Below are 26606 nucleotides of genomic sequence, written 5' to 3'. Positions count from 1 at the left end.
AAGATGGTCATTTGAATATGAATCGATCACCAGATTTCCAAAATCATGAATCAAACGCCGAACCTCCGAAATCGATACTGTCAGTGAGTTAGTCTTGATTTCACTGATATTTATTGGCGTTCTGCACGATCTTCCTGATTGTGCTAGTTCAATGGGGGTATATTTTTCTTTTCGTAATGGAGAAATTACATGTGAGGTAGGTTTGTTGCTTGTTTTTGTCTGTTTGCTGTTGTTTTTCTCACGACCGTCATAGGAAAACACATCCTCCCTCAAAATGAAAAGAACATAAAAATCAGTATGTTCATTGTTGCAATTCAAGCTGAGAAAGAAAAAGAATAAAAAGACGATGTGTTAGAAGACACTGCAGACCAGATAAGCTTATTTCAAAGAAAGTCATACTGTAATCAAAAGAATTTTTTTCAAAGCTGACCATCAAATTTGACACTTTTTTTGTGTGTGTCAATACAAAGCAACATGAGCCTGGAAACAATAATTCTTCTGCAACTTTATTATGTGTAGAATGCAGGAAAAATAAATATGGGCAGCAAAAGAAGGTAATTATATTTTTTAATGAATGTTTACAATTACCCACTATCGAAAAGTGCAAGAGTTATTCCCCTTGGCATGGGATTTCATGGGTGACAAGTGCTGAGCGACCTGGGGGTTAAGAGGGTTAAGCACACATCAAGCTGTACACCCAGCGTGGGATCCACCCACCATGTCCGTGAGAAGGGCGACCAGCTCGTGCAGAGTGAGGGACTGCAGGCTTGCCTTGTCATGACGCTTGCCGTCCCCTCCCCCTCCGTCCACCCCCTTCACTCTGGGGTACTCCTCTGAAAACGCCACAACAGAACAACAACATCGTCACTCAGAGACAAAGCTAGACTTCTATAGAAATACGTCTGGAGGAAATCTATTTAAACAGCCTGTCACGTGTATTGGTAAACTGTAGGCACCTAGATAGTTTTGTTTACATGTTTTTTACATGTATTGGTGAACTGTAGGCACCTAGATAAAGTTTTGTTTACATGTTTTTTACATGTATTGGTGAACTGTAGTCACCTAGATAAACTTTGTTTACATGTTTTTTTACATGTATTGGTGAACTGTAGTCACCTAGATAAAGTTTGTTTACATTTCCTCTCACATGTACTGGTGAACTGTAGGCATCTACTTAAAGTGTTGATTTTCACGTTTGACTGTTGTCAAGGAGGACAGTGGCTGAATGGTTAAGACGCTCATCTACCAATACAGGTGTCCGTGAGGGTCTGGGTTCAAATCCCGTTTTCGTCCTTTCTCCCAGGTTTGACTGGAAAAATCAAACAGAGCATCAAGTCATTCGGATGAGACGCCAAACCAAGTTCCCGCACTGGAAATGAACCCAAGACAACAAAAGTGTTGTCCTTTGGCAAAATTCTGTAGATGAAAGCAACCTGATTGGTACACAAATAAATATATGAAGGCACTCAAGGCTTGACTAGCTCGTTGGGTTATGCTGCTGGTCAGGACATCTGCCTGGCAGATGTGGTGTAGTGTGTATGGATTTGTCCGAACACTGTGACACCTCCTTGAGAAACTGAGATGGAAACAGAAACTGAAACTTTGAATGCTGTCATTTAAACTGTGGCAGGCGTCGGGTTCCTGTCCTGTGCAAAACACTACTCTGCCCAAGCAGAGAAAGTGAAAGTAGCTGTGACCAGTGACCTCCCTTGGTACATTACCTCTCTTCTGTGTGCCTGTGCAACGTCCTCTTGTCCGGTAGCCATTGTCCATTCCTTCAACCTGTCAGCCATGCCGACAAGTTGGTTTTCTAATTTCATTTTCTCTGTCATTTGATAGTTTGATACTCTGTTGTTGCAGGTAGTCATGCTACAGGGCCTGGGCAGTGTGCTGAGAAAGGTCAGGCATCTCATCTTTTAGTTTTTCTTTCTTTCCCTCATGCAGATGTTATGCAGTGTGTACCAGTCTGTAGTGTGCAGTGTATATCAGTCTGTAGTGTGCAGTGTATATCAGTCTGCAGTGTATTGTGCAGTGTATAACAGTCTGCAGTATAATGTGCAGTGTATTTCAATTGGTAGTGTAATGTGCAGTGTATATCAGTCTGCAGTGTAATGTGCAGTGTATTTCAGTCTGTAATGTGCAGTATATATCAGTCTGTAGTGTGCAGTGTATATCAGTCTGCAGTGTATTGTGCAGTGTATAACAGTCTGCAGTGTATTGTGCAGTGTATAACAGTCTGCAGTGTCTGGTGCAGTGTATATCAGTCTGCAGTGTAATATGAAGTGTATATCAGTCTGCAGTGTAATGTGCAGTGTATATCAGTCTGCAGTGTAATGTGCAGTGTATATCAGTCTGCAGTGTATATCAGTCTGCAGTGTAATGTGCAGTGTGTATCAGTGCAGTGTGATGTGCAGTGTATATCAGTCTGTAGTGTCTGGTGCAGTGTATATCAGTCTGTAATGTGCAGTGTATATCAGTCTGTAGTGTCTGGTGCAGTGTATATCAGTCTGTAATGTGCAGTGTAATGTGCAGTGTATATCAGTCTGTAGTGTCTGGTGCAGTGTATATCAGTCTGTAGTGTAATGTGCAGTGTACATCAGTCCGTAATGTGCAGTGTATATCAGTCTGCAGTGTAATGTGCAGTGTATATCAGTCTGCAGTGTGCATTGTATATCAGTCTGCAGTGTGCAATGTATATCAGTCTGCAGTGTAATGTGCAGTGTATATCAGTCTGCAGTGTGCAGTGTATATCAGTCTGCAGTGTAATGTGCAGTGTATATCAGTCTGTAATGTGCAGTGTATATCAGTCTGCAGTGTAATGTGCAGTGTATATCAGTCTGCAGTGTGCAGTGTATATCAGTCTGCAGTGTAATGTGCAGTGCATATCAGTCTGCAGTGTGCATTGTATATCAGTCTGCAGTGTAATGTGCAGTGTATATCAGTCCGTAATGTGCATTGTATATCAGTCTGCAGTGTAATGTGCAGTGTATATCAGTCTGTAGTGTGCAGTGTATATCAGTCTGCAGTGTAATGTGCAGTGTATATCAGTCTGCAGTGTAATGTGCAGTGTATATCAGTCTGCAGTGTGCAGTGTATATCAGTCTGCAGTGTAATGTGCAGTGTATATCAGTCTGCAGTGTGCAGTGTATATCAGTCTGCAGTGTAATGTGCAGTGTATATCAGTCTGTAATGTGCAGTGTATATCAGTCTGCAGTGTAATGTGCAGTGTATATCAGTCTGCAGTGTGCAGTGTATATCAGTCTGCAGTGTAATGTGCAGTGTATATCAGTCTGTAATGTGCAGTGTATATCAGTCTGCAGTGTAATGTGCAGTGTATATCAGTCCGTAATGTGCAGTGTATATCAGTCTGCAGTGTAATGTGCAGTGTATATCAGTCTGCAGTGTGCAGTGTATATCAGTCTGCAGTGTAATGTGCAGTGTATATCAGTCTGCAGTGTAATGTGCAGTGTATATCAGTCTGTAATGTGCAGTGTATATCAATGTGTATGCTGTGACACCCGCGTGGAACGACAACTGAAACTGATCATGTCCTCCAACAGAACACCAGACCATCTTGCTCGTTCGCGCGATCAGGCTAAAATCAACCCAAGATAGCAACTGACCGGCAGACACACTGGCCCCACCAATCTTTTACTCCTCCGCCACCGCTTTAAAAGTCAATCAGTCAATCAGTCAATCAAATCAGGTTGCGCATAGCCTAGCCAACCACTAACAAACTAAAACAAATAAATGAACAGACCGCTGGAGAGTTTCCTGCTTACATGACTTATAGATGGGCATTACATGATCTGTGCTCCTGAAGTTGACCAGCTCTCCAAAACTACGAGCAACAAAGGCGATTGCGAGAGACAGAACGTGTGAAACAGCAAATTTCTTATATCAACTTTTTGCTTCATATTTTGGTTTTCTTATTGTGCATACAATGGCACTTCATTGTACAGTGTTTGGAGGACAGCACATTTGCTGCTTTTATCTGTGTCAATCAGCTTTGTTATTGCTCGTGATTTCAATGAAAGTTAGACACACATGCGCAAGACCCAAGAGGGCCATGGAACTCTCCAGTGGTCAATAGATGTGTACCATGATGTAAAAACAAATGAAGGTTCCACAGACAGACACACAAAAACCTGATAAGCACACCCCGTCAGCCAGCACAATACATACCATGACATAAAAACAAATCATGATTCCACAGACACGGCACGATACAGACATTGACATAAAAAACAAATCACAGTTCCACAGACACAGCACGATAAAGACATTGATACAAAAACAAATCACGGTTCCACAGACACAGCATGATACAGACATTGACACAAAAACAAATCATGGTTCCACAGACAGAGCACGATACAGACATTGACACAAAAACAAATCACAGTTCCACAGACACAGCACGATACAGACATCGACACAAAAACAAGTCACAGTTCCACAGACACAGCACGATACAGACATCGACACAAAAGCAAATCACGGTTCCACAGACACAGTACGATACAGACATCGAAACAAAAACAAATCACAGTTCCACAGACACAGCACGATACAGACATCGACACAAAAACAAATCACGGTTCCACAGACACAGCACGATACAGACATTGATACAAAAACAAATCACGGTTCCACAGACACAGCACGATACAGACATCGACACAAAAACAAATCACAGTAAAACAAATCATGGTTCCACAGACAGAGCACGATACAGACATTGACACAAAAACAAATCACAGTTCCACAGACACAGCACAATACAGACATCGACACAAAAACAAATCACGGTTCCACAGACACAGCACAATACAGACATTGATACAAAAACAAATCACGGTTCCACAGACACAGCACGATACAGACATTGACACAAAAACAAATCATGGTTCCACAGACACAGCACGATACAGACATCGACACAAAAACAAATCACAGTTCCACAGACACAGCACGATACAGACATCGACACAAAAACAAAAACAAATCACAGTTCCACAGACACAGCATGATACAGACATCGACACAAAAACAAGTCACGGTTCCACAGACACAGCACAATACAGACATCGACACAAAAACAAAAACAAATCACAGTTCCACAGACACAGCACGATACAGACTTCGACACAAAAACAAATCACGGTTCCACAGACACAGCACGATACAGACATTGACACAAAAACAAATCACGGTTCCACAGACACAGCACGATACAGACATTGACACAAAAACAAATCATGGTTCCACAGACACAGCACGATACAGACATTGACACAAAAACAAATCACGGTTCCACAGACACAGCACGATACAGACATCGACACAAAAACAAATCACGGTTCCACAGACAGACAACGCACCATCTGCCAGCACGGCCAACAGCCACTTGACAGCGGCCTTGGCCTTGACGGCCCTGGAGGAGGTGGTTGCCATGGCAGCCAGCTGCTGAGTCATCACACGGCTCTTCTGCAGCTGCTCTTCGAAGGCCAGGCGGTAAGCGTCCACCGTCAGGTAGGCCTCCTCTCTGCGCTGCACCATCAGTTTGGCCTGTCAGAACACACAGACATATATAGATACATATACTGAGATACAGATAGAGAGATAAATAGGTACTACACAAAAGGTAAGAATACAATAAAATCAAGCCGCATGCAGCAAAATAAGACCAAATCAGCACGCTTAATAGCCAAAAAAAAAAGCGTAAGACGAGACAGAGCGTAAACCTCACAAGATGGCGTTGACAGCCTTGGCCAAAGGAATGATTCAGCACTTGTAGCTTTTAGAGGAGTTTGACTGGCTAAGAGTGGACCGGGCAAGACGGGCTGTCTTTTCACTGTTAGCCGCGCAAAATTTGGCCAAGCAGAGCAAACCGATAGGCCTAGTTTGCATCAGTTTGACATGGTACAGTATATGACACCAAAAAATAGGTGTACAGATACAGACGGATGTATATAAATAAAGATATAGATAGATGTATATATATATAAAGATATAGATAGATGTATATATATAGATATATATATATATATATACAGAGAGACAGAGAGAGATATTCACTATTGTTTGTGTTGCACTGTATTGAATTACATTGTACTGTATTATGTTCGCCCTTGCATTGCATTGTATTGTATTGCATTGCATTGCATTGCATTACATTGTATTGTACTATATTGTATTATTTTGTTTTGTTTTTTACTGATTAGGCCAAACACTATGCTTATATCAAAGACTGACATAAGCCTACAGTTTGGTTGACAGAAAAAAAGAGTTGTATGATCAATGGTTTCTCCACTGCAATGGGAAGTCGCTTACAGCTTAGTCTTTTGTGAAGGACTATGACTCTGAAATTAGGAGGCAAGATTGCTCTGGCTCTTAGTGCTGCAGCTTTGGGGGCATGTTGGAACTTTGGGAATAATCCCAACGCCAACCATCCTAAAACCTTCTTGGCTGAGAGAGTAGGGATGTAATTTGGGCAAGACACTCTGCAGTATAATCAGATTCTAGCCCAGATAGTCAGGACAGCAGTTGCCTCCTCTGCTGTTCTGGTGGTCATAGTCAGACATGACTGACTATCATATAGTGTTTTGTATTGTTCTGTATTGTAATAACTACTGTATTGTGCTGTGCTCTATTGTATTGTTCTACATTCTATTGCAATGGGTTTTTTTGCGTTTTTTTGCCACAACAGATTCCTCTGTTAAATTAGTTGTATTTGGCATGATAGAAGTATGTGGGCAAAAGTGATACAGAACTGAATGTTTCAGGGTGAAAATTTGTATCAAAAACACAAATAGCCAACTTTTACTGCCAGATTATTCATGAAGAATTCATGAACAGTCAAAACCAGTTTACGGAGCTACACTAAGGCTAAGAATAGACAGGAGAATATGGCAACAAACAGGTTTGAGAACACTGCTGAATCCACAAACGAACCACAACCATTACTTTGGCATCAAGGGGGTCAAAGCTGAGGTAAAAACCTGCAGCTCACAATCCACATTTTTACAGCATTTATTCATTCATTTCTTTAGAAAACCGTAACCCCCCTTCCACCCCCCACACACACCCCTCTCCCCTCCCCATCCCCCCCTCCCCCCCCACACACACCCCTCCCCTCCCCCCCCCTCTCCACACACACACACCCCTCTCCCCTCCCCACCCCCCCAAAAAAAACAACCCCAAAACAACAATTTATCCCCTCCTCTCTAAGTTTGTAGATCTCTCACATGAGCTAAACTAAAGCTAAATATAGACAGGAGAATGTGGAAACAAACAGATTTGAGAATGCTGCAAAACATGGAACTGGGAAAATCCACAAACTGCAACCAGCCTCGAGGGGGTAAAAGCTAAGGGGAAAAAATTATGGCTTATAATCTGGATTTTACAGTATTCATTCATTCATTTATTTAGAAAACCATCTAATGAAATAAAATAAAATGAATTTTTTTTTTTTTTTTTAAACCCCAGAGTTGTCACCTCCTCTCTCAGCTTGTAGACCTCTCGCATGAGGTTGGCGGCAGCGTAGGCACAGCCACAGGGCTCTGTGTCATTGGCCCCACGACACCGACACGCCCCCAAAACTGCCAGCTGAAAGCACAGCAACACGTGTACATACACATCACTAAGTATAGTGAGCACAGCAACATGGGTACATACACATCACTAAGTGTAGTGAGCACAACGACACGGGTACATACACATCACTAAGTATAGTGAGCACAACGACACGGGTACATACACATCACTAAGTATAGTGAGCACAGCAACATGGGTACATACACATCACTAAGTGTAGTGAGCACAACGACACGGGTACATACACATCACTAAGTATAGTGAGCACAGCAACATGGGTACACACACATCACTAAGTGTAGTGAGCACAGCGACATGGGTACATACACATCACTAAGTGTAGTGAGCACAGTGACATGGGTACATACACATCACTAAGTATAGTGAGCACAGCAACATGGGTACATACACATCACTAAGTGTAGTGAGCACAGCGACATGGGTACGTACACATCACTAAGTATAGTGAGCACAGCAACATGGGTACGTACACATCACTAAGTATAGTGAGCACAGCAACATGGGTATATACACATCACTAAGTGTAGTGAGCACAGTGACATGGTTATATACACATCACTAAGTATAGTGAGCACAGCAACATGGGTACGTACACATCACTAAGTGTAGTGAGCACAGTGACATGGGTACGTACACATCACTAAGTATAGTGAGCAAAGTGACATGGGTACGTACACATCACTAAGTATAGTGAGCACAACGACATGGGTACATACACATCACTAAGTGTAGTGAGTACAGCGACATGGGTACGTACACATCACTAAGTAAAGTCAGGACAGTGACATGGGTATGTACACATCACTAAGTATAGTCAGCACAGCAACAAGGGTATACGTACACATCACTAAGTATAACCACACTGCATTGTGTTCTCATTAACTGATCAAACCGAAGACAATGAAAATGCTGATGTTAACAATTCAGATATAGGCTGAACTGATGCTGTACATGTATCATGTAGTGTCTGCTCCAAAATAAAACAGTTTATTGCAAAATTGTTCATTTATGTATTAGCGGGGACTTTTCATGAGGTTGGGGAGTAGGGGGGAACTCATGTTCTAGAGAAAGACAGAAAAGACATTTCTTGAAACTTGAGACAGATGTATCAAGTGTGCAAAAGGTTGGGACTGGTCATGTTCTAAAAGTGACTGTGCTTTATCAGGCTCAGTGTGACATACTCAAGCCAAAAGACACATATCTGTGAGATCACTGACAGTGAAGCTGTGTGTTACCAGAGGATCAGTGCCGACACAGGTGCTGCTGTGTGTGGAAGGCAGCTGACTCACTGGCTGGTTGACTGGCTGACTGATGGAATGACTGATGGATTATCTAACAGCCAGACAGCCAGTGAGACAGGCAAACTGGCAGGCTGACAGACTAACATACTGACTGACAGACTAGCAGACAGATGGCCAGTCAGACAGACAGACAGACTGACTGACTAACAACTAGAAAGTCACACAGACAGACTGACACTTAGTGACAGAGTGAATGATTACCAAACTGACAGCCAATCAGACAGACTGACTGACTAACTGACTGACTGACTGACTGACAGACTAACACAGTAACAGACAGCCAACCAGCCACACAGACAGACAGACTGAATATGTAATTACCAAACAGCCAGCCAGCCAAACACACAGACAGACAATATAGACTGACTAACAATCAAAAATCAAAAAGTCACAAAGACAGACAGACAGAATGTCTAATTAATGGACACACAGCCAGCCAGTCAGATAAACATCCAGACAGCCAGATAAACACACAGACAGACAGCCAGTCAGATAAACATCCAGACAGCCAGAAAGATGTTGATGAATGAAAGTAAGATTTGTGGAATGGATGGGTGAATGATGGGGAATTAAAAAATTGCTGGGAAAAAAAAGAAAAAGACAGCCAGCCAGCCAGATAAACAGACAGACAGGCAGGCAGGCAGAGGGACAGACCTCAGTGGTGGAGTACTGTGAGAAGTGCTCCTCCTCCAGCTGGCTGTGGCTCCTCTCGTACTTGGCCCTCTCCTTGATGTCCAGCAGGGCCAGCAGCTCATCACGCTCCTGACGCAGCGCTGACACACCACCGACACACCCACAATGACAACAACACTGACGCAGCGCTGACACACCACCGACACACCCACAATGACAACAACGCTGACGCAGCGCTGACGCACCACCGACACACCCACAATGACAACAACACTGACACAGCACTGACACACCACCGACACACCCACGATCACAACAACACCGACGCAGCGCTGACACACCACCGACACACCCACGATGACAACAACACCGACGCAGCGCTGACACACCAGCGACACACCCACAATGACAACAACACTGACACAGCACTGACACACCACCGACACACCCACAATGACAACAACACTGACGCAGCGCTGACACACCACCGACACACCCACAACGACAACAACAACAACAAAACAACACACTGACAAACAGATAGTCTGGTAAAAAGACAAACTGATGTGACCTCAGCCTTTCACTTTTAGATTACTTATTTATTTCATTTCATTTAATCTAATAATTTCATTCCTATTTCTGTATATTTTCCTAATGTTTTACACAAACCTCGGGTAGGCTCTTAAGGCCTGACCACCATGTTGGGTTTATGCAAAGGTCAGGTATCTGTTCTTGTTTTTTTTTCTTTCATTTCAAAGCAGATGCGGTGTAGCCTATATGGGTCAGAGCACATTTTGACATCTCCTTGGAAATGAAACTATGAAAAGACGGGCACAATAGCCGAGTGGTTAAAGCGTTGGACTGTCAATCTGAGGGTCCCGGGTTCGAATCACGGTGACGGCGCCTGGAGGGTAAAGGGTGGAGATTTTTACGATCTCCCAGGTCAACATATGTGCAGACCTGCTAGTGCCTGAACCCCCTTCGTGTGTATATGCAAGCAGAAGATCAAATACGCACGTTAAAGATCCTGTAATCCATGTCAGCGTTCGGTGGGTTATGGAAACAAGAACATACCCAGCATGCACACCCCCGAAAACGGAGTATGGCTGCCTACATGGCGGGGTAAAAACGGTCATACACGTAAAAGCCCACTCGTGTGCATATGAGTGAACGTAGAAGAAGAAGAAGAAACAATGAAAAAAAAAAGGGGGGGGGGAAGGGGGCGGAACAAACAAAAAAACAACATAAGCCAAGCCCAGTGGTACGACTCACCCAGTTTGTGTGAGTTTGCTCTCCTGAGCTCTTCGGAGCGAGCCTCGAGCTGGGCTGTGAGCAGGGCATTCTCCTGACACACTCTGTGGGGACACAGGTCAGCACATCACATTACAGCACACACACACACACACACACACACACACACACACACACACACAGAGGAAAAAAAAATTGTTTTCCAAAAACACACTTCACGAATAGACTGATAAATACACAAAAGAGGAAAGACCAGTATTCTTCAGGTAATGCATAAAACATTTTTTTCTTTAAACTTTTCTTTCTTTTCTGTGTTACAAAAATGTCAACCATCAACAGAACAAAGTGGCAAACTCATATTAAATGAAGCATTTACTAAACAGAACACAGTCGTTGACCAAATACAAACTAACATGTACAACCTGCTGACAGCTTCAGTTTTGCTGCCAAACAGTATCTGTTTGTTTTGGTTTTTTGGTTTTTAATTCAGTGATTACATACATATAATAACATGATAATTATGAAAAAAAAAAAAACAACCAAAAATGAGTCTCAAGATGAATATAGCAACAAACACAAGACAAAGAGCCTCAAAAACACACACAGGCTCAATAACAAAAGCTGTGTATAGGTCATGCAGAGGAAACCACTCTTTGGTCCTCCACCACCAAACTGATGACCATGTCACATTACCGCTTTGTACTGCACAATATCACTTTTTGTCACAACAGATTTCTCTGAGTGAAATCTGCGCTGCTCTACCCAGAGACAGCATGTCGCCGTAGTGCTGTGCCACCCATTTTTCTTTCCTTTTTACCTGTCTGTGAAATGGACTTTTCTACGTAAGTTTTCCAGGGACAATCCCTTTGCCGCCATCGGTTCTTTTACACGCGCTAAGCCCATGCTGCACCACAGGACCCTGGTTTATTGTCTTATCTGAAAGACATGCACCCAGACCAACACTTGAGGTCCAGTGGAGGGGAAGGTGGAAGAGGGGAGTGGGGGTGGGTGGGACGTGAGTATAAATCCAAGTCCATGAGGGATTAGAACCCACATGTACATTCACTACCCAGTCAGGGGCACATTACCAACTAAACCTGGAACAGAGAATAACCATGGTATAACTATCCCACGTCAAAAGAGTAAAAAACCAAAACAAAAAAAAACAAAACAAAACATATGCTACACATACGTACAAGCACCCAGCTGTGCGTGCGTGCAAGAACAAAAAAAAGATAAGCCAGCGGTGAACGATTTACACAACAGTCCCATCTTTCATTCTTTCTCTCTTTTTTTCTTTTTTTTTTTTTTTTTTTTTTTTGATCCACTCATTCATTGTTTTGGTTTTTTTTCCTTTTTTATGAAAAAAAAAAAAAAAATCCTTTCCTTTCTGTGCAAAAGTTGTTTGTTTTTACCTGAGATACTTGCGCTGCAAAGTCTCCCGCGGAGTTTCCCCAAAACTCAACCCCCACTCAGCCGCCACCACCAAGCTACAGCCATCACCTTGCTATTCCCACAGCAACATGGACAGAAAGCAGGGTTTAAAAAAAAAAAGAAAAAGAAAAAAGAAAAAAAAAACAGTCCCACACATGAGTCTTCAAAACAATACACAACTGAAAGGTGAAAGAATTGGGGGAAGGAAGGAAGGAAGGAGGGAAGTAAGGAGGGAGGGAAAAGACGGAAGAAAGGAAAAAGAGAGGGACGGTGGGAGGAAAGGATGGAAGGAAAGGAGGGTTGCAAGGAAGGAATGAAGAAAGTACTGATGGAAGGAAGGAAGAAATAAAGGAAGGGTGGCATGAAGGACAAAAAGGAGGAAAGGAGGAAATGATACAAAAAAAAGAAAGAAAAAAAAGACAGACTTATCAGTAAAAGGGAAAGAAGAACAGATGGAAGGAAGGAGGTAAGGATGGAAGAAATAAGGAAAGACAGATAGAAGGATGGAAGGAGGGGGGAAGAAATAAGGAAAGACAGATAGAAAGGAAGGAAGGAAGGATGGAGGGGTGGAAGGAAGGAGGAAAAGAATAATGACAGAAAATGAGAAAAATAGGAAGGAAGGAAGGAAGGATGAATGGAAGGAAGGAAGAAAAAATAATGACAGAAAGATAGAAAGGAAGGAAGAAAGGAGGGATGAATGGGAGGAAAGAAGAAAAAATAATGACAGAAAGATAGAAAGAAAGGAAGGAAGAAAGGAGGGATGAATGGAAGGAAAGAAGTAAAAAATAATGACAGAAAGATAGAAAGAAAGGAAGGAAGAAAGGAGGGATGACTGGAAGGGAGGAGGAAAATAATGACAGAAAGATACGAAGGAAGAAAGAAAGGAGGGATGACAGGAAGGAAGGAGGAAAATAATGACAGAAAGATAGGAAGGAAGGAAGGAAGGAGGGATGACAGGAAGGAAGAAGGAAAATAATGACAGAAGATAGGAAGGAAGGAAGGAAGGAGGGATGACTGGAAGGAAGAAGGAAAATAATGACAGAAGGATAGGTAGGAAGGAAGGAAGGAGGGATGACTGGAAGGAAGGAGGAAATGAATGACAGAAAGATAGGAAGGAAGGAAGGAAGGAGGGATGACTGGAAGGAAGGAGGAAAATAATGACAGAAAAATAGGAAGTAAGGAAGGAAGGAGGGATGACTGGAAGGAAGGAGGTAAGGAATGGTGACAGAAAGATAGCAAGGAAGGAAGGAAAAGGATGGAGGAAGGAATGAAAGGAGAGAAAGGATAGGGACAGAAAGACAGACAGGAAGAAGGAAAACACAAATTAAGATTGGAAAGGAAGAAACGTTTAGAAAGACATCAACAACAACAAAAATAAAAAAGAAGTAACAGTCAGACAGAAAGAAAGAAAGAAAGAAAGAAAGAAAAAAATCAATCTAAATCATGTCCCAAAATTATAGCCCAGCTGACTGCAAGGGGCAAATTCTTAGCTGAAAACATAATGAAATACATAGTATTAGAGAAAGCAAGCAATATCAAAACTCCCATTAAAAAAAAAATATATATATACATATATATATAATACATATATATATATATATATATATATATATATATATATATATATATATATATATATATATAAAACACCCAGTTCAGAATCTAGAAATGCTCACTCAACATGAAACATTAAAAGAAAGAAATCAAAATATTAAAACATATTGTTTAACACACACATATATGAATATGTTTATCAAACAGCACCATTTACATAACATAATGCACCATTCTGTGTCTATGGGAGTGAGAAAAGAGAACAGCACCATTTACATAACATAATGCACCATTCTGTGTCTATGGGAGTGAGATAAGAGAACGGCACCATTTACATAACATAATGCACATTCTGTGTCTATGGGAGTGAGATAAGAGAACGGCACCATTTACATAACATAGTGCACCATTCTGTGTCTATGGGAGTGAGATAAGAGAACAGCACCATTTACATAACATAATGCACATTCTGTGTCTATGGGAGTGAGATAAGAGAACAACACCATTTACATAACATAACGCACCATTCGGTGTCTATGGGAGTGAGATAGAGAGAGGGCCATATGGGGGTGGGGGGAGAGAGGGGTAGGAGGAGAGACAAAGAGAGAGAGATTGACAGATAGAGAGACAGAGAGAGAGAGAGAGAGAGAGAAAGACAGAAAGAGACAGAAAGACAGAAAGAAAGAGTCTGTGTGAGAGAGAGTCTGTGTGTGTGTGTGTGTGTGTGTGTGTGTGTGTGTGTGTGTGTGTGTGTGTCTGTCTGTGTGTGTGTCTGTCTGTCTGTCTCTGTGTGTGTGTGAGTCTCTGTGTGTGTGTGTGTGTGTGTGTGTGTGTGTGTCTGTGTCTGTGTGTTTGTGTCTCTGTGTGAGTCTGTGTCTTTATCTGCACTAAATCAGCAACAGTGGAAAGACAGAAGTCTTACTTTGAGTTTGATGTAAAACAGCAACACGGATAGTATTTATAATCTCTTCTCTCAAAATCTGATTCAAACAAAACAAAAATCCTGGTAACACAAAAATCTTACTTTTATATGGCACAAAGCAACAATAACACTATCCATAATCTCCTATCCTGAAGTATCAAAACAAAAAAATTCTGGTCATGCAAAAATCTTACTTTCATATGAGACTTAGCAAAAGTAATAGTATCCACAATCACCTTTAAATAAGAAAAATAATAATGACAAAATACAAACTGTAAACTAGCGAACCGTAAGTCATAAACCAAAGAGACACAAAAGAAAAGCCAGATTCTGGACCTCTGCACACCAGGATGTTGAAAGCTAATATTTCATTCAAGAGAAGATTTATCCCTACGTCATGTCAAATTATGCATTTCTAATCATTGTCTGTTTTCGTGTTTTAGTTGTTTTTTGTTGTTGTTTTCTTTGTGTGTGTGTGCCGGGGAGTGGTGGGGGTGGGGTTCTTTTTTTTTTTTCTTTTTTTTTTGTACAGCATATAACATGATAAATTACAACAAAAAAAGAAATTCTCCAACGTAACTAAACCTGCATAGGAACAAAAACAAAAACAAAACAACAACAAAAAAAGACTTTTTCATGTTAAAAATTACCCCAAATTTACTTTATGTCAAATTTTTTTCCCCACTCCAACTATACGTGCAAGGCAAACAGCAAAGTCAAGCTTTTTTTTTGCTTCTTCATGCTTGAACTAAAACAGACTATTTTCTATAGCTATGAGGTGGAGTTTTTTTTCTTTAAAAAAAAAATCCATCAATACCACTGGTATAATTCCCACATGACAAAAAAAAAAACCATCTCACAAAATTCCAACATAATTCCCACACGCAAACACACACACACACACACACACACACTCACACACACACACACACTCACAAGCATGCGCACAAACACACACACATGCACACACACACACACACACACATGCGCGCACACACACACACAATTTCCTGTAATAATATATAATACCAGTATAATAATTCCCACACACAAGCAAACAAAAACTCCCAAAAAACATATCCCAGAATACCAGAACTAAAATTCCCACACAAGAGAAGGAAGTAAAATGAAGGGTCAAAGCAAGACGTTACCGATCAAAGCGCTGTGCCCAAGTCTGCTGGCTGTCCTGAAAGGAGGACTCACGCCACTGCAACTCAAACTGCAGCTTGTTCACCTCCTGCTTTGCCGCATGCAGCAAAATGCAAGCACATACGCACACGCATAAACATACGCACACAAGTTCACACATGCACACACACACACACACACACACACACACACACACACAAACACACACATACACACACACGCATGCACACACAAACCGAGTCACACTCAGCATGACAAAGCCATGGACAGCAAGCTGTGTTATCAGACCACAGGTAGTGAGAAAGAAACCCTTACATTTGTCGTGGTTGTTTTTTTTTAACCCCTTGACCGCGGCTGATGAGTATGCTCAATGGTGAAGGGTTGTGACGGGTGCAGTGGCCGAATGGCTCGAACGCTGGATTCTTGCTCAAGTTTCCTGAGCTCTACCCCCAGTCTCAGAGCACCTGGTGGGTTAAGGGTGGAGATTTTTCCAATCTCCCAGGTCAACACATGTGCAGACATGCTAGTGCCTGAACCGCCTTCATGTGTATACACATGCAGAAGATCAACTACGCAAGTTATAGATCCTATAATCCACGTCAGTGACCTGTGGGTTATATAAACAAGAACACATCCAGCATGCACACCCCTGAAAATGGAGTATGGCTGCCCACAAGGTGGGGTAAATAAACAAAATCAGTTACACCATTGATAAGTACACAGACAGAAAAAGCTCCATTTCAAACTCATCACACAATGATCTCATTTCACCACAGTTTGGCACTCAAGGGGTTAAGATAACTTGATACCCATGTTCTTTGACTTGACAACAACAAAAATCTCAGGAGGAAGAGATAGGTAGTAATATGATCATGGAGAGACACTGTGAAACCCTACCCCCATCTCCACTTTTTTTTTTTTTTTTTTTGGACTATGTGGTACGGAACGAAAATACTTCGCAGGCAAGAAAAAAAAGAACAAAAAAGAAAAAAAAATGGAGGCATTCTCATTGTTGTGACACACTCTCCTTGGGGAGAGCAGCCTGAATGACAATACAATACCATACAATACAACACAATACAATACAATACAATGGAACAGAAATCTTGTGTATTGTATCATCTTATTGCATTACTGTTTGTTTTGGGGTTTTTTTTACATCAGATTTCTGTGTGTGAAATCCAGGCTGCTCCTCCCACTGAAAGTTGGTCTCCACAGTGCAGTGCCATCCTTTCTTTTTTTTTTCTTGTTTTCCGGTCTGCAAGTGTCATTCGAATAAGAGTGATCAAAACTACATGGGAAGAAGAAAATAACATGATTTTAAATATTTAAAATGCCTTTTTAAAACATTATCTAAATCTTTGATTCTGTGATTAAAAATTGTATAGTTTCAATACTTGGACTTTCGCTGTCTTAGAATTAGGTAGAAATTAAATAAATTAAACACTGAAAAAAACTTTTGAGTTTCGGGGACTTTCTGTAAACACCTTAATTGACAATGTTATTTGTTGTCCAAACTTATCTGAACGCAAAATTCCTTTTGGTAGACCAACAGAATCAGCAAGTTTGTAGAACCAGAGAGAAAGGATAAAAGGATATACCAAAACAAAAGAAAACAATCTACATATATATATATATATATATATGAGGTGTTCACAGGATGCCCAAGTTATGCACAACTCAGAGACACACTCTCTCTACTTGTAAGATTATGAAAGTTTGCAGTCCTGTTTATCAGTCACAACATCAATGTTTTCTGGATTGGCCAGTCACATTTGTCATGCAAATGCACATACACACACACACACACACACACACACACACACACACACACACACACACACACACGCACAGAGTATGTGCAATCACAATCTCACACAGACACACACATACACACACACACACAGTATGTGCAATCACACACACACACACACACACACACACACACACACAGCGTGTGCAATCACGCACACACAAACACACACAGAGACATGCACGCATATTAGCATCTCCTGAGCAAAAACAGAAAAAGCAGCCAACGTCTACATTGAATTCTATCATTTCAAAAAAGCACAAATTTGCTAATACTTAAAAAAGCAATTGGTCACCATGACAGGTAAGCATCTCACACAAAGCATTCCACCCCCCCAGCCCCCTACCCGACGGTCATGTCACAACTTGTTCCCCTTCAGAAAGTCACTCTACTTTTACTTCTCCATGTCCTCTTCTCCATGATCTGTGATCAGAATGGCTCCCAAAGAGGTACAAGGCACAGCCACATTCATCTACATTTTGTCTACTGATGGCACCAGCTGATGAGTGTCTTATACACAATTTACTATATTATACTTATACAAAGCTTTTTGACTGTGAGAGACAGCTACACCTTGACAAATGTACGCTTTTGTTTGATGAAGTGCTGGTCTTTATCTAGTTTAAGCACTAGGGTCTGTATTAGTTGTTGTCACCCCCTTCTATGGGGCTGGCCTCAAGTGAATAAACCATCTGCATCTGCTTTCTCTTCTCTGTCTAGAAAAATGGTTGCATACAGACATATGTAGACCCACCCACGTCTGTGCATGCACACGCATACACACCTACACAAGCACCAACACCAGCATACAAAACTCCCTCCAAGTCTCTCTCTCTCTCCTCTCAGAATGATTAACTACGCAGACATGTCTTGTGCTGCTTACGATGTAACATGTATAATTCAACTGAGTGCAACCTTGAAAGCTATATTTGCGTGGATTTTGCATTACTTAGCGGAATCTGTATCACTTGACAAAGTTTGATGTTGTATATGAAGAAATTTTGTTTGCTTTTTTTTTTTTTTTGCTTTTTTTTTTTTTTTTTTTTTTTTTTGTTTTTTGGCAAACGTTCATTTTTGACACCTTGTCGAAGCCATGCCACTGTTCACTTTAAATAATTTCACAGAGATATCTGGCATGAATGGAGTGATTAGTGCTTGCATGTACCCAAACCTGTGTGCATGCCTGTGCACTATGCGGTGTGCACCATGGAACCCACACAGCTCCAGCAATACCACAACCCAATCCTCCTCACCCCCCCTCCCCCCTCCCCACCCCAAGCCCCTCTCCACAAAATAAGATTCAGATGAAAAAATATTCCACCAAAAACATTTGATTTTGAAGAATGACAACACTTTCATTCATTATTATTCCCCCCCCCCCCCCCCCCCCTTTCTTTTTTTGTGTCACTGCATTCATCACTGCCACCACTGTCATTTCTATCACTGCTGCAATCACTACAATTTTTTTAACCGAAACAATCTCATTTTTCTTCCCAAGGCTACCAACTGGGAGGCCGGGGGGACTGACCTTAGCTGCATGCAAGTTTATGGATCATACAGTTTGTTTCTTTTTTTTTGTTTTTGAAGTGCTGAACAGGAGGCTTTCTTCAATGAAAAAAAAGAAAAGAAAAGGAACACACACACACACACACACACACACACACACACACACACACACACACACAAATTAATTGTTCCACATGTTTTTGTTGTGAAGGACATTTTATGTTTTAATGTTTGACAGGTTTACAGGTTTATATGTGCCTGGGTTTGTTTGGGTTTGTTTTGGTTTTTTTGGGGGGGGGGGTTGTTTGTTTGTTTGTTTGTTTTTTGTATCTTTTTTCTTTTCTAATATTTGTTCTGTTGCATTAACTTACCAGCTATACCAAGACCAACACACTCACAAAACTTCCTCATCTACACTCTCATTACCCACCCACCCCCCACCCCAGCCCCTCCCCCATACCCCCCTCCTCCACCCCCTCAGCCAGCAGCTCCTCTCCAACACCTTCCCCCCACCCACACACACAAACACACCCCCATCCCCACCCCACAAACACACCCTCCCTTAACTCCCAACAACTCCTTTCCACAGTGATTTAGCTGATTAGTTTTCAATGATCAAACTCCAGAGTCCCGGTGTTAAAAAGACAAGTCCACTGTTCAAGGCCACTGCCATGCTTGTTCTGCGGTTAACAGGCAAAGTCTGTGGTATCAAGTCCGGAATCAGCCAAGTCTGCTTCAGCCACATCTATCAAAACGTTGTAATTTGTAAAGCACACTCAAACATACACTATACTAACCTGTGATTTACATGCTTCAAGAAAAAGCATGCCTGAGCATACGTGTGCATCTGCATCACACACACACACACACACACACACACACACACACACACACACACACACACAATCACACACATACACAAGAAACAAACCTCTGCAAGCTTGAGACTGGTTTCTTTGGCCTTCAGTTCACTTGTAACATGTTCATGGTTGTTCTCTTCTGCCTGGAAAAAAAAAATCAACAATCAAAAAAACAAAGTCAACTTTTGACATTGTCGCTTATAATCCAGCCATCTGCACAGAGCGATATCACTGAAGCCCAACTAAATGAATAAAAAAAAAAATCCAGCCATGTTAAATATAAAACTCGGTCACACCTGAGGAGAAAAACACCTGCAGAACAACACAGTTCAGGACATTTTAACTTCAAGCTCCTTAAGGCAAACCAGACTAGGCTGTGCTGTGGATGGCAGTGCTTCTGCTTATAATCTACAATACAATACAATACAATACAATACAATACATCTCTATTAATCTGACTGAAAATTACCTGTGCATTCAAAAGCTCTTCACTCACACCAATCAGTTTCTCAGCCCAAGATGAGTGTAACATACTAATATGGGAACATAGCAGAATTTCAGCTTAAAAGTGAAAAGACTGAATTAAAATATGAAAGTGATGAAAACTTAACAGCTTGCTTTATAACACAGTATGATACATTATAACATGTATCTTAAAGAAAACAAAGAAGCTCTATTTCCAATAAAAGAAATTATAACATGTATCTTAAAGACAAACTAAGTAGTGCTATTTCTGAATAAGAGGCACTATGATGAAATTATCATTTTGTTATTATGAACTCTTCAATGGCATTTTGTGTAAAATTAACTGTAAAAAAGGGTACAAAAAACTTCTGAACCACATAAAGAAAAACATCAAAAGGTCATGTATAAACATATATCACTGCAGAAAAGACAGCTCGTGTCCATCCCAGTGTTAAAATCTCACTACCTAATGCTGGTTAATGGCCACAGCAAAACACACACACACACACACACAAAAAAAAAAAAATCCACAAAGTAACTGATGTACTTCTTCGGGACAATGATGGCACTTCACTTGGCATCCACTTATAAAAGCTGATAATTAGGCTGTGATGGAAACTTAAGTAATTACTTCTTTTCTTTTTTTTTCTTTTTTTTTTTCTTCTTTTTTTTTTTTTTTTTTGTTGCTGTTGTTTCTTCAGTGAATCTGTCGGGTGCTGAAGCTGATCAACAACAGCGGAAACTTTTCTTTTGCTGTGATTTAGTCTGATCATGATAGCAAAAAAAAAAACAAAAAAAACCCATGAAAAAGAAAAAGAAAAAAAGATAAAAACAAACACAGACACGGAAAAAAGCATAAAAAAGAAAAGGAAAAGAAAAAAAAAAGTGACCGACCTGTTTCTTGAGGATGGTGATGGCATTGTACTTGGCATCCAGCCGCTGCTTACAGACCTCCAGGTCCTGCTTCAGTTCCTCCACCTCCTGTCCCAGGGAACACATGATGCTGATGGTGAGTCAGCAACACCGGGCAGCACCCCTCCTCCCTATCACCGCAACCCTGTCCCTATTTTCCTGTCCCTATCTTCGCCGCAATCCTGTCCCTATCTTCCTGTCCCTATCTTCACCACAAACCTGTCCCTATCTTCACCGCAATCTTCACCACAACCCTGTCCCTATCTTCCCCACAACTCTATCCCTATCTTCACTGCTCTATCGCTATCTTCACCGCAACCCTATCCTTATCTCCCCTATTCAGCACCAATAGACACGTCACACACACACACACCCACAGTGTTACCCAAAGATAGCCATAAACCGTATCCTACACACAAAGGTTAATTTCTGTCTGATCAGTAATTTCTCTCACTGTCAGCAGCAGCTGAGGGAAAACGACAAAATGAAACTGTTCTGCTCATAATTTTTTTTTTTTTTTCAGCAAAAGAAGTGACAGTTTCTGCTAAAAAAAAATAAAATAAAATAATAATAATAATAAAATGTTCAAATATGCGGTCTTCGACAATTAGCACTGGCTCTGCTCTGTACACCACCTGTGTAGTGTGTACTGGCAAAGCATATTCCCTTCTTCCTGATCAGCCTCGTTTTCATCTGCTACAGTGCAACCTGTCCTCTACAGCTGTTTTTGGTTGTTTTTTGTTTTGTTTGTTGTTGTTGTTGTTGTTTATGTGTGTGTGTATGCTTATTTTTGCTTGTTTTTTCTCTCCCGCTATCCCCACTGTAAGTGTATTAAAATAGAATTGTATAAATATATGTTCTACACAACTAACTTGATAAACTCACAGTTAAGAATCACAAAGCATCCTTCTTCAAGAGTAAAATTCTTCCTATCTGAATAAGACAAATATGTCAATGTGTCAACTGAATTACTCCTTTCCAATTCACAGAGAGAGAGAGACAGACACACAAACACACAGACAGAGAGAGAGAGAGAGAGAGAGAGAGAGATTCAAAAACTTTATTACTCAAGGATAAAGATTTTAGGCATCGCCCAGTCTTCCAATCTGTCCTTGTGACAACAATAACAATAACAACATTAACGATAACAATAACGACACAAAAATAATAATTTTGCTAACACTGCTACATCCACTGCTACTACAACGAAGAATGATCACCACCATCATCATTAACATCGTAAAAAGTAATAAAACGAACGCATTCATACATTGATATCCATACACATGCACACAGTCTCTCCAACCAACACACACACACACACACACACACACATATATATACTTATGCACATACAGAGACATGACCGAAGTGAGAAACATATAGCGGACATAAAGAAAACAGAGAAGCACAACTTTACCATTGCACATATACAAAAGTGATTAATTTGCTGATGCAGATGTTACAGGTAATAACATCCAATTTACAGGCGAACAAGTAAAAACATTAAAGCACAATGGTAGAAATAAAATAAATTCACTGCATGTAGGTATAGATAGAAACTTCACAGAAAAAGCATGATTTTTGTCTTTTTTAGCTGGTTATTAAAAAAAAAAAAAAAAAAAAAAAAAAAGCAAGCTTTGTGGGCCTATTGTTTGTGGAGCAGAAGTTCTCGTATGTTTGATTTAAAGGAACGTAATGAATCACACGTCTTAATGAACGAAGGAAGAAAGTTCCAAGCAGATGGTCCAAAAAATGCAAAGCTAGATTTGTACAAATCGATGCACACACGAGGCAGAATATAATTATATGAATCGTAACGCTCTGATGCCCGTTGAACAAGGTCACTGAGGTATGGTGGTGACATGTTTTTGTGTACTTTGAACATGAGGACCATTTTATTGTAGTCGAATTGCTTGTATAGCGGTAATATTTCCAGTTTTGTTAATTTTTCATCTGTTGATAGGGAGTGGTCTGGTAAAATAAGTTTAGCTGCTCGTCTATGCAATGAGTTAACTTTTTTTAGCTGGTTGTGACTGGCATTGCTCCAGATTGTAGATGCATAATTGACATGAGAGAGAGAGAGACAGAGAGAGAGAGAGAGGACGGTAAAGAGATGACATGGAATGTTTGCTTTTCTTCTTTTTTTTCTTCTTTTTTTTTCTTTTTTTCCCCTCTTTTTTTTCTTTTTTTTTCTTTTTTAATTTTCAATGCTTCTGTGGTGTTTATAGTTCATACACACCTGTATATATCCCTCTTATAAAAACTAGTAGTATTACACTGTTGCTGTACATGTGTTTTTTCTTTAAATATGTATTGTAATAGGCTTGAGTAGAAGTACTAGAACCTTAAGATATATCTAAACAATTTTCAAGCAGTATGAAAATATCATAATCATCCTTATGATTATCATGATTATACATAATCATATTCACTGACTGCGAGAATGTTGCCAGTTTGGAACTTTTGACTAAAATTATCAGGAAGGAAAGAAAATAATCTAAATCTATGGACTGCAGAGTCTGTTCCAGAAATTTTCATCACCTTTAGATCACATGTTGTCTACTTCAGGTGGTGGTGTTGTTGTTTTTTGTTGTTTTTGTTTGGTTGTTTGTTTTCCAAGCCACCTCAAACCAAGAAACTGAAGAAACAGGAAATACCTTGACAGAAAAACTTTTAACCAACAGAGTGCCTATAAGACATCAGCTGACGTCCTACAAAAAGTATTGCCATTGTGCCTATAAGACGTCCACTGACGTCCTGCGCATGTTCCGATTTTTCCTTCATTGGAGTTTGGTTTAATTCACATAAACAGACACTGAGCAGTTAGTCTGATGTGTATGGATTTTAAAAATACTATTTAAAAGAACATACATCCGGTAGAAGACCCCTTTCTACTCAATGATAATTTGTTAACTGACCATGTGATACATGCGTGGAAAAGGGGACTGCATCATGTACAAAAAAAGGCATTGAAAACTGTGTCCAGTAAAGCAAATAGTCACAGTCAGCAGGTTTACACAATTCTGAAAGCTCTGCTTGTGATTATGGGCTGCTTTCACTATGGAGAAGGATCTCTCTTGTCTGATGATTGGTTTGAAAACGAAGGTGATTGACGACAGTGATGAAACTGACAGCCCTTTTTTATGGTAATTCAGTCCATCCGTCTATCCAATCAGACAGCCATTTTTGAACAAGTGGCTATGACTGACAGAATACATGCAGAGAGCATTGGAAGAAGGGGAGGAGAGGGAGAGGAGTGACGTAAGACGATAGGTCGAATGCCAGCCAGAGGTCATGAAGGGGGCGTGGCTTTTGGGAAGAGTGTACTCACACTTCAACGCAGGCTGTAGGAAATTGACAATCCCCAATGCTCCACGATTTTAACGAAACGCAGGGCTGAACCTGCATTGGACGTGAAACACATGCTTTTTGTTTTTAACGCTCTTTTTTTGTTGAATCAAATGGATGACTTGTTTGAAGAGGTGACAAGCTGGATGCACAGCAGACACTTTAATCGGCTCACATGCTACTTGAAAGGAGTGAATGTCATCGAAGAACTTCACCCTCTCACTTGCAAACGCTCTTTGCTGTCAAAGCTTGCCAGCTCAGTTTCTGAGACCGTGATTGACCTTTCACATTGACTTCACCCACCTTTGTCATTGTTGGGACAGTGATTTACTTACATGTTTGCACAAGCTGTGATTTGTTTCTATAGGCATGCTATTTCTAGCTGTATTTTGTTTCTTTTCTTTATGGATGGGCAGGTCATCGTGCGCGTGACGGGCGAGGTGAAGGCCGACCTGCTGCTGGTGGGCACGCGTGGGATGAGCAACGCCCGCCAGATCATCTTGGGCAGAGTCAGCCGGTACTGCATCCACAACAGCCCTGTGCCCGTCCTCATCTGCCGCCAGGAGTCAGACACCAGGCTCCGGAGGGCGTCCTCGGGCGGCCAAGACAGCGTTGTCGTCAACCAGGATGTCGCCACCGCCACCGGTAGCCATGTGTAATAAATCAATATTCAAATGACTCCAAAGGGCGCTCAGCTTCTCCCTCAATGGGCCCTCCAGCAGTGATGTATCCATGTACAGTGCTTGCTTGTGACCAAAGCAAGTGATGGCTATTTTGTCTTTCTGTAAACCTCCTGTAAACACTATTGTAAACCCTACTGTAAACCCTCACTATGACAGTACGGGGCACCGAGGCAGAATCAGGCTGTTGGATTTCTGAATGGTGTTGTGTCCTTGGCAAAGGGACTTTACTCTGATTTTCCTCACACCACTCTTGACTTCAGTTGTGGAGAGTTAAAACAGCAAAAAGAGAGGTTTGTTCCCTGCCCCCCTATACCAAACCCTCTACACAGTGGATAGAAAATCACTGCCCCAACGGTCCTTGTGTTGGGTTGTTGTTTTTTTTGTTTTTGTTGTTTTTTGTTGTTGTTGTTTTTTTTGTCAAGATATACACTGTACAAGAAAGTAAATAAATGTGACAGTCTAACAAGGCTTTTTTTGTTTTGTTGAAGGGTGGTGACAGGGCTTGTAAATCACCAGTGCTGGCAAGAGGATGTCAGTAAAAGTTCTGGACAGTGTGAATGTGTGTGTGCACACTCATATGTGTCAATGTGCATGTGTGTGTGTGTGTGTGTGTGTGTGTGTGTGTGTGTGTGTGTGTGACTGTGTGTGTGTGTGTGTGACTGTGTGTGTGTGTGTGTGTGTGTGTGCACGCCCATGCATGTGTAGATGGTCCTCTTCGATCCCGATGGAGGAACCACACACATGTGTGGCATGTCTGTCCATATGTGTGTACTGTATATGTGAGTGTGTGAGCAAGCACTCACACATGCGCTCTCCTAGGCAGGTAGCACTGTGCAGGAGACTGTGTTATATACAGAGATTATATCGAAAGTGAAACAGTAGGAGTGGGGGGAGGGGCGGTGAGGGGTATCTGTCAAACAAAGGGTCCATCCAGGCATCAGAATGTCAGCCCACCACTGGGTCTGTCTGCCTGCCTGCTGAACATCTGCTGTCTGCTGTGTGTCAGGTCACAGATGGCCAGCTAACTATTCATTGTTTCCGATATCTCTACTTTGTGTGGTTTGCTGGTTGGATGCTCATCAATATACCTTCTTCTTTTTTTTCTTTTTTTTTTCTTTTTTTTTTTTAGGGTGTGGGAGGGGGAGGTGGGGA

At 41.2% G+C, this 26606-nt stretch overlaps 1 protein-coding gene across 2 annotated transcripts in view; it reads right to left on the bottom strand.

Moving 5' to 3' along the window:
* Positions 1-26606, bottom strand: part of LOC143300102 (coiled-coil domain-containing protein 125-like) — a 37026-nt gene that overhangs the window by 1719 nt on the left and 8701 nt on the right. The window contains exons 3-10 of one of the 2 annotated variants that reach the window (XM_076613650.1): positions 21403-21489; positions 20115-20186; positions 15867-15952; positions 10827-10909; positions 9576-9694; positions 7501-7611; positions 5385-5571; positions 718-833 (exon numbers count right to left, since the gene is read on the bottom strand). In XM_076613650.1, the coding sequence (XP_076469765.1) occupies positions 718-833; positions 5385-5571; positions 7501-7611; positions 9576-9694; positions 10827-10909; positions 15867-15952; positions 20115-20186; positions 21403-21489 (861 nt within the window). Of the gene's footprint in view, positions 1-717; positions 834-5384; positions 5572-7500; positions 7612-9575; positions 9695-10826; positions 10910-12220; positions 12313-15866; positions 15953-20114; positions 20187-21402; positions 21490-26606 lie in introns of both variants that reach the window. The other variant, XM_076613649.1, reaches the window with a different exon arrangement.

This window comes from Babylonia areolata, chromosome 2, assembly GCF_041734735.1.
Source record: "Babylonia areolata isolate BAREFJ2019XMU chromosome 2, ASM4173473v1, whole genome shotgun sequence".
NCBI lineage: Eukaryota > Metazoa > Mollusca > Gastropoda > Neogastropoda > Buccinidae > Babylonia > Babylonia areolata.
The sequence above is the reverse complement of the archived record's forward strand: the minus strand, read 5'-3'. Positions and strand labels throughout refer to the sequence as shown.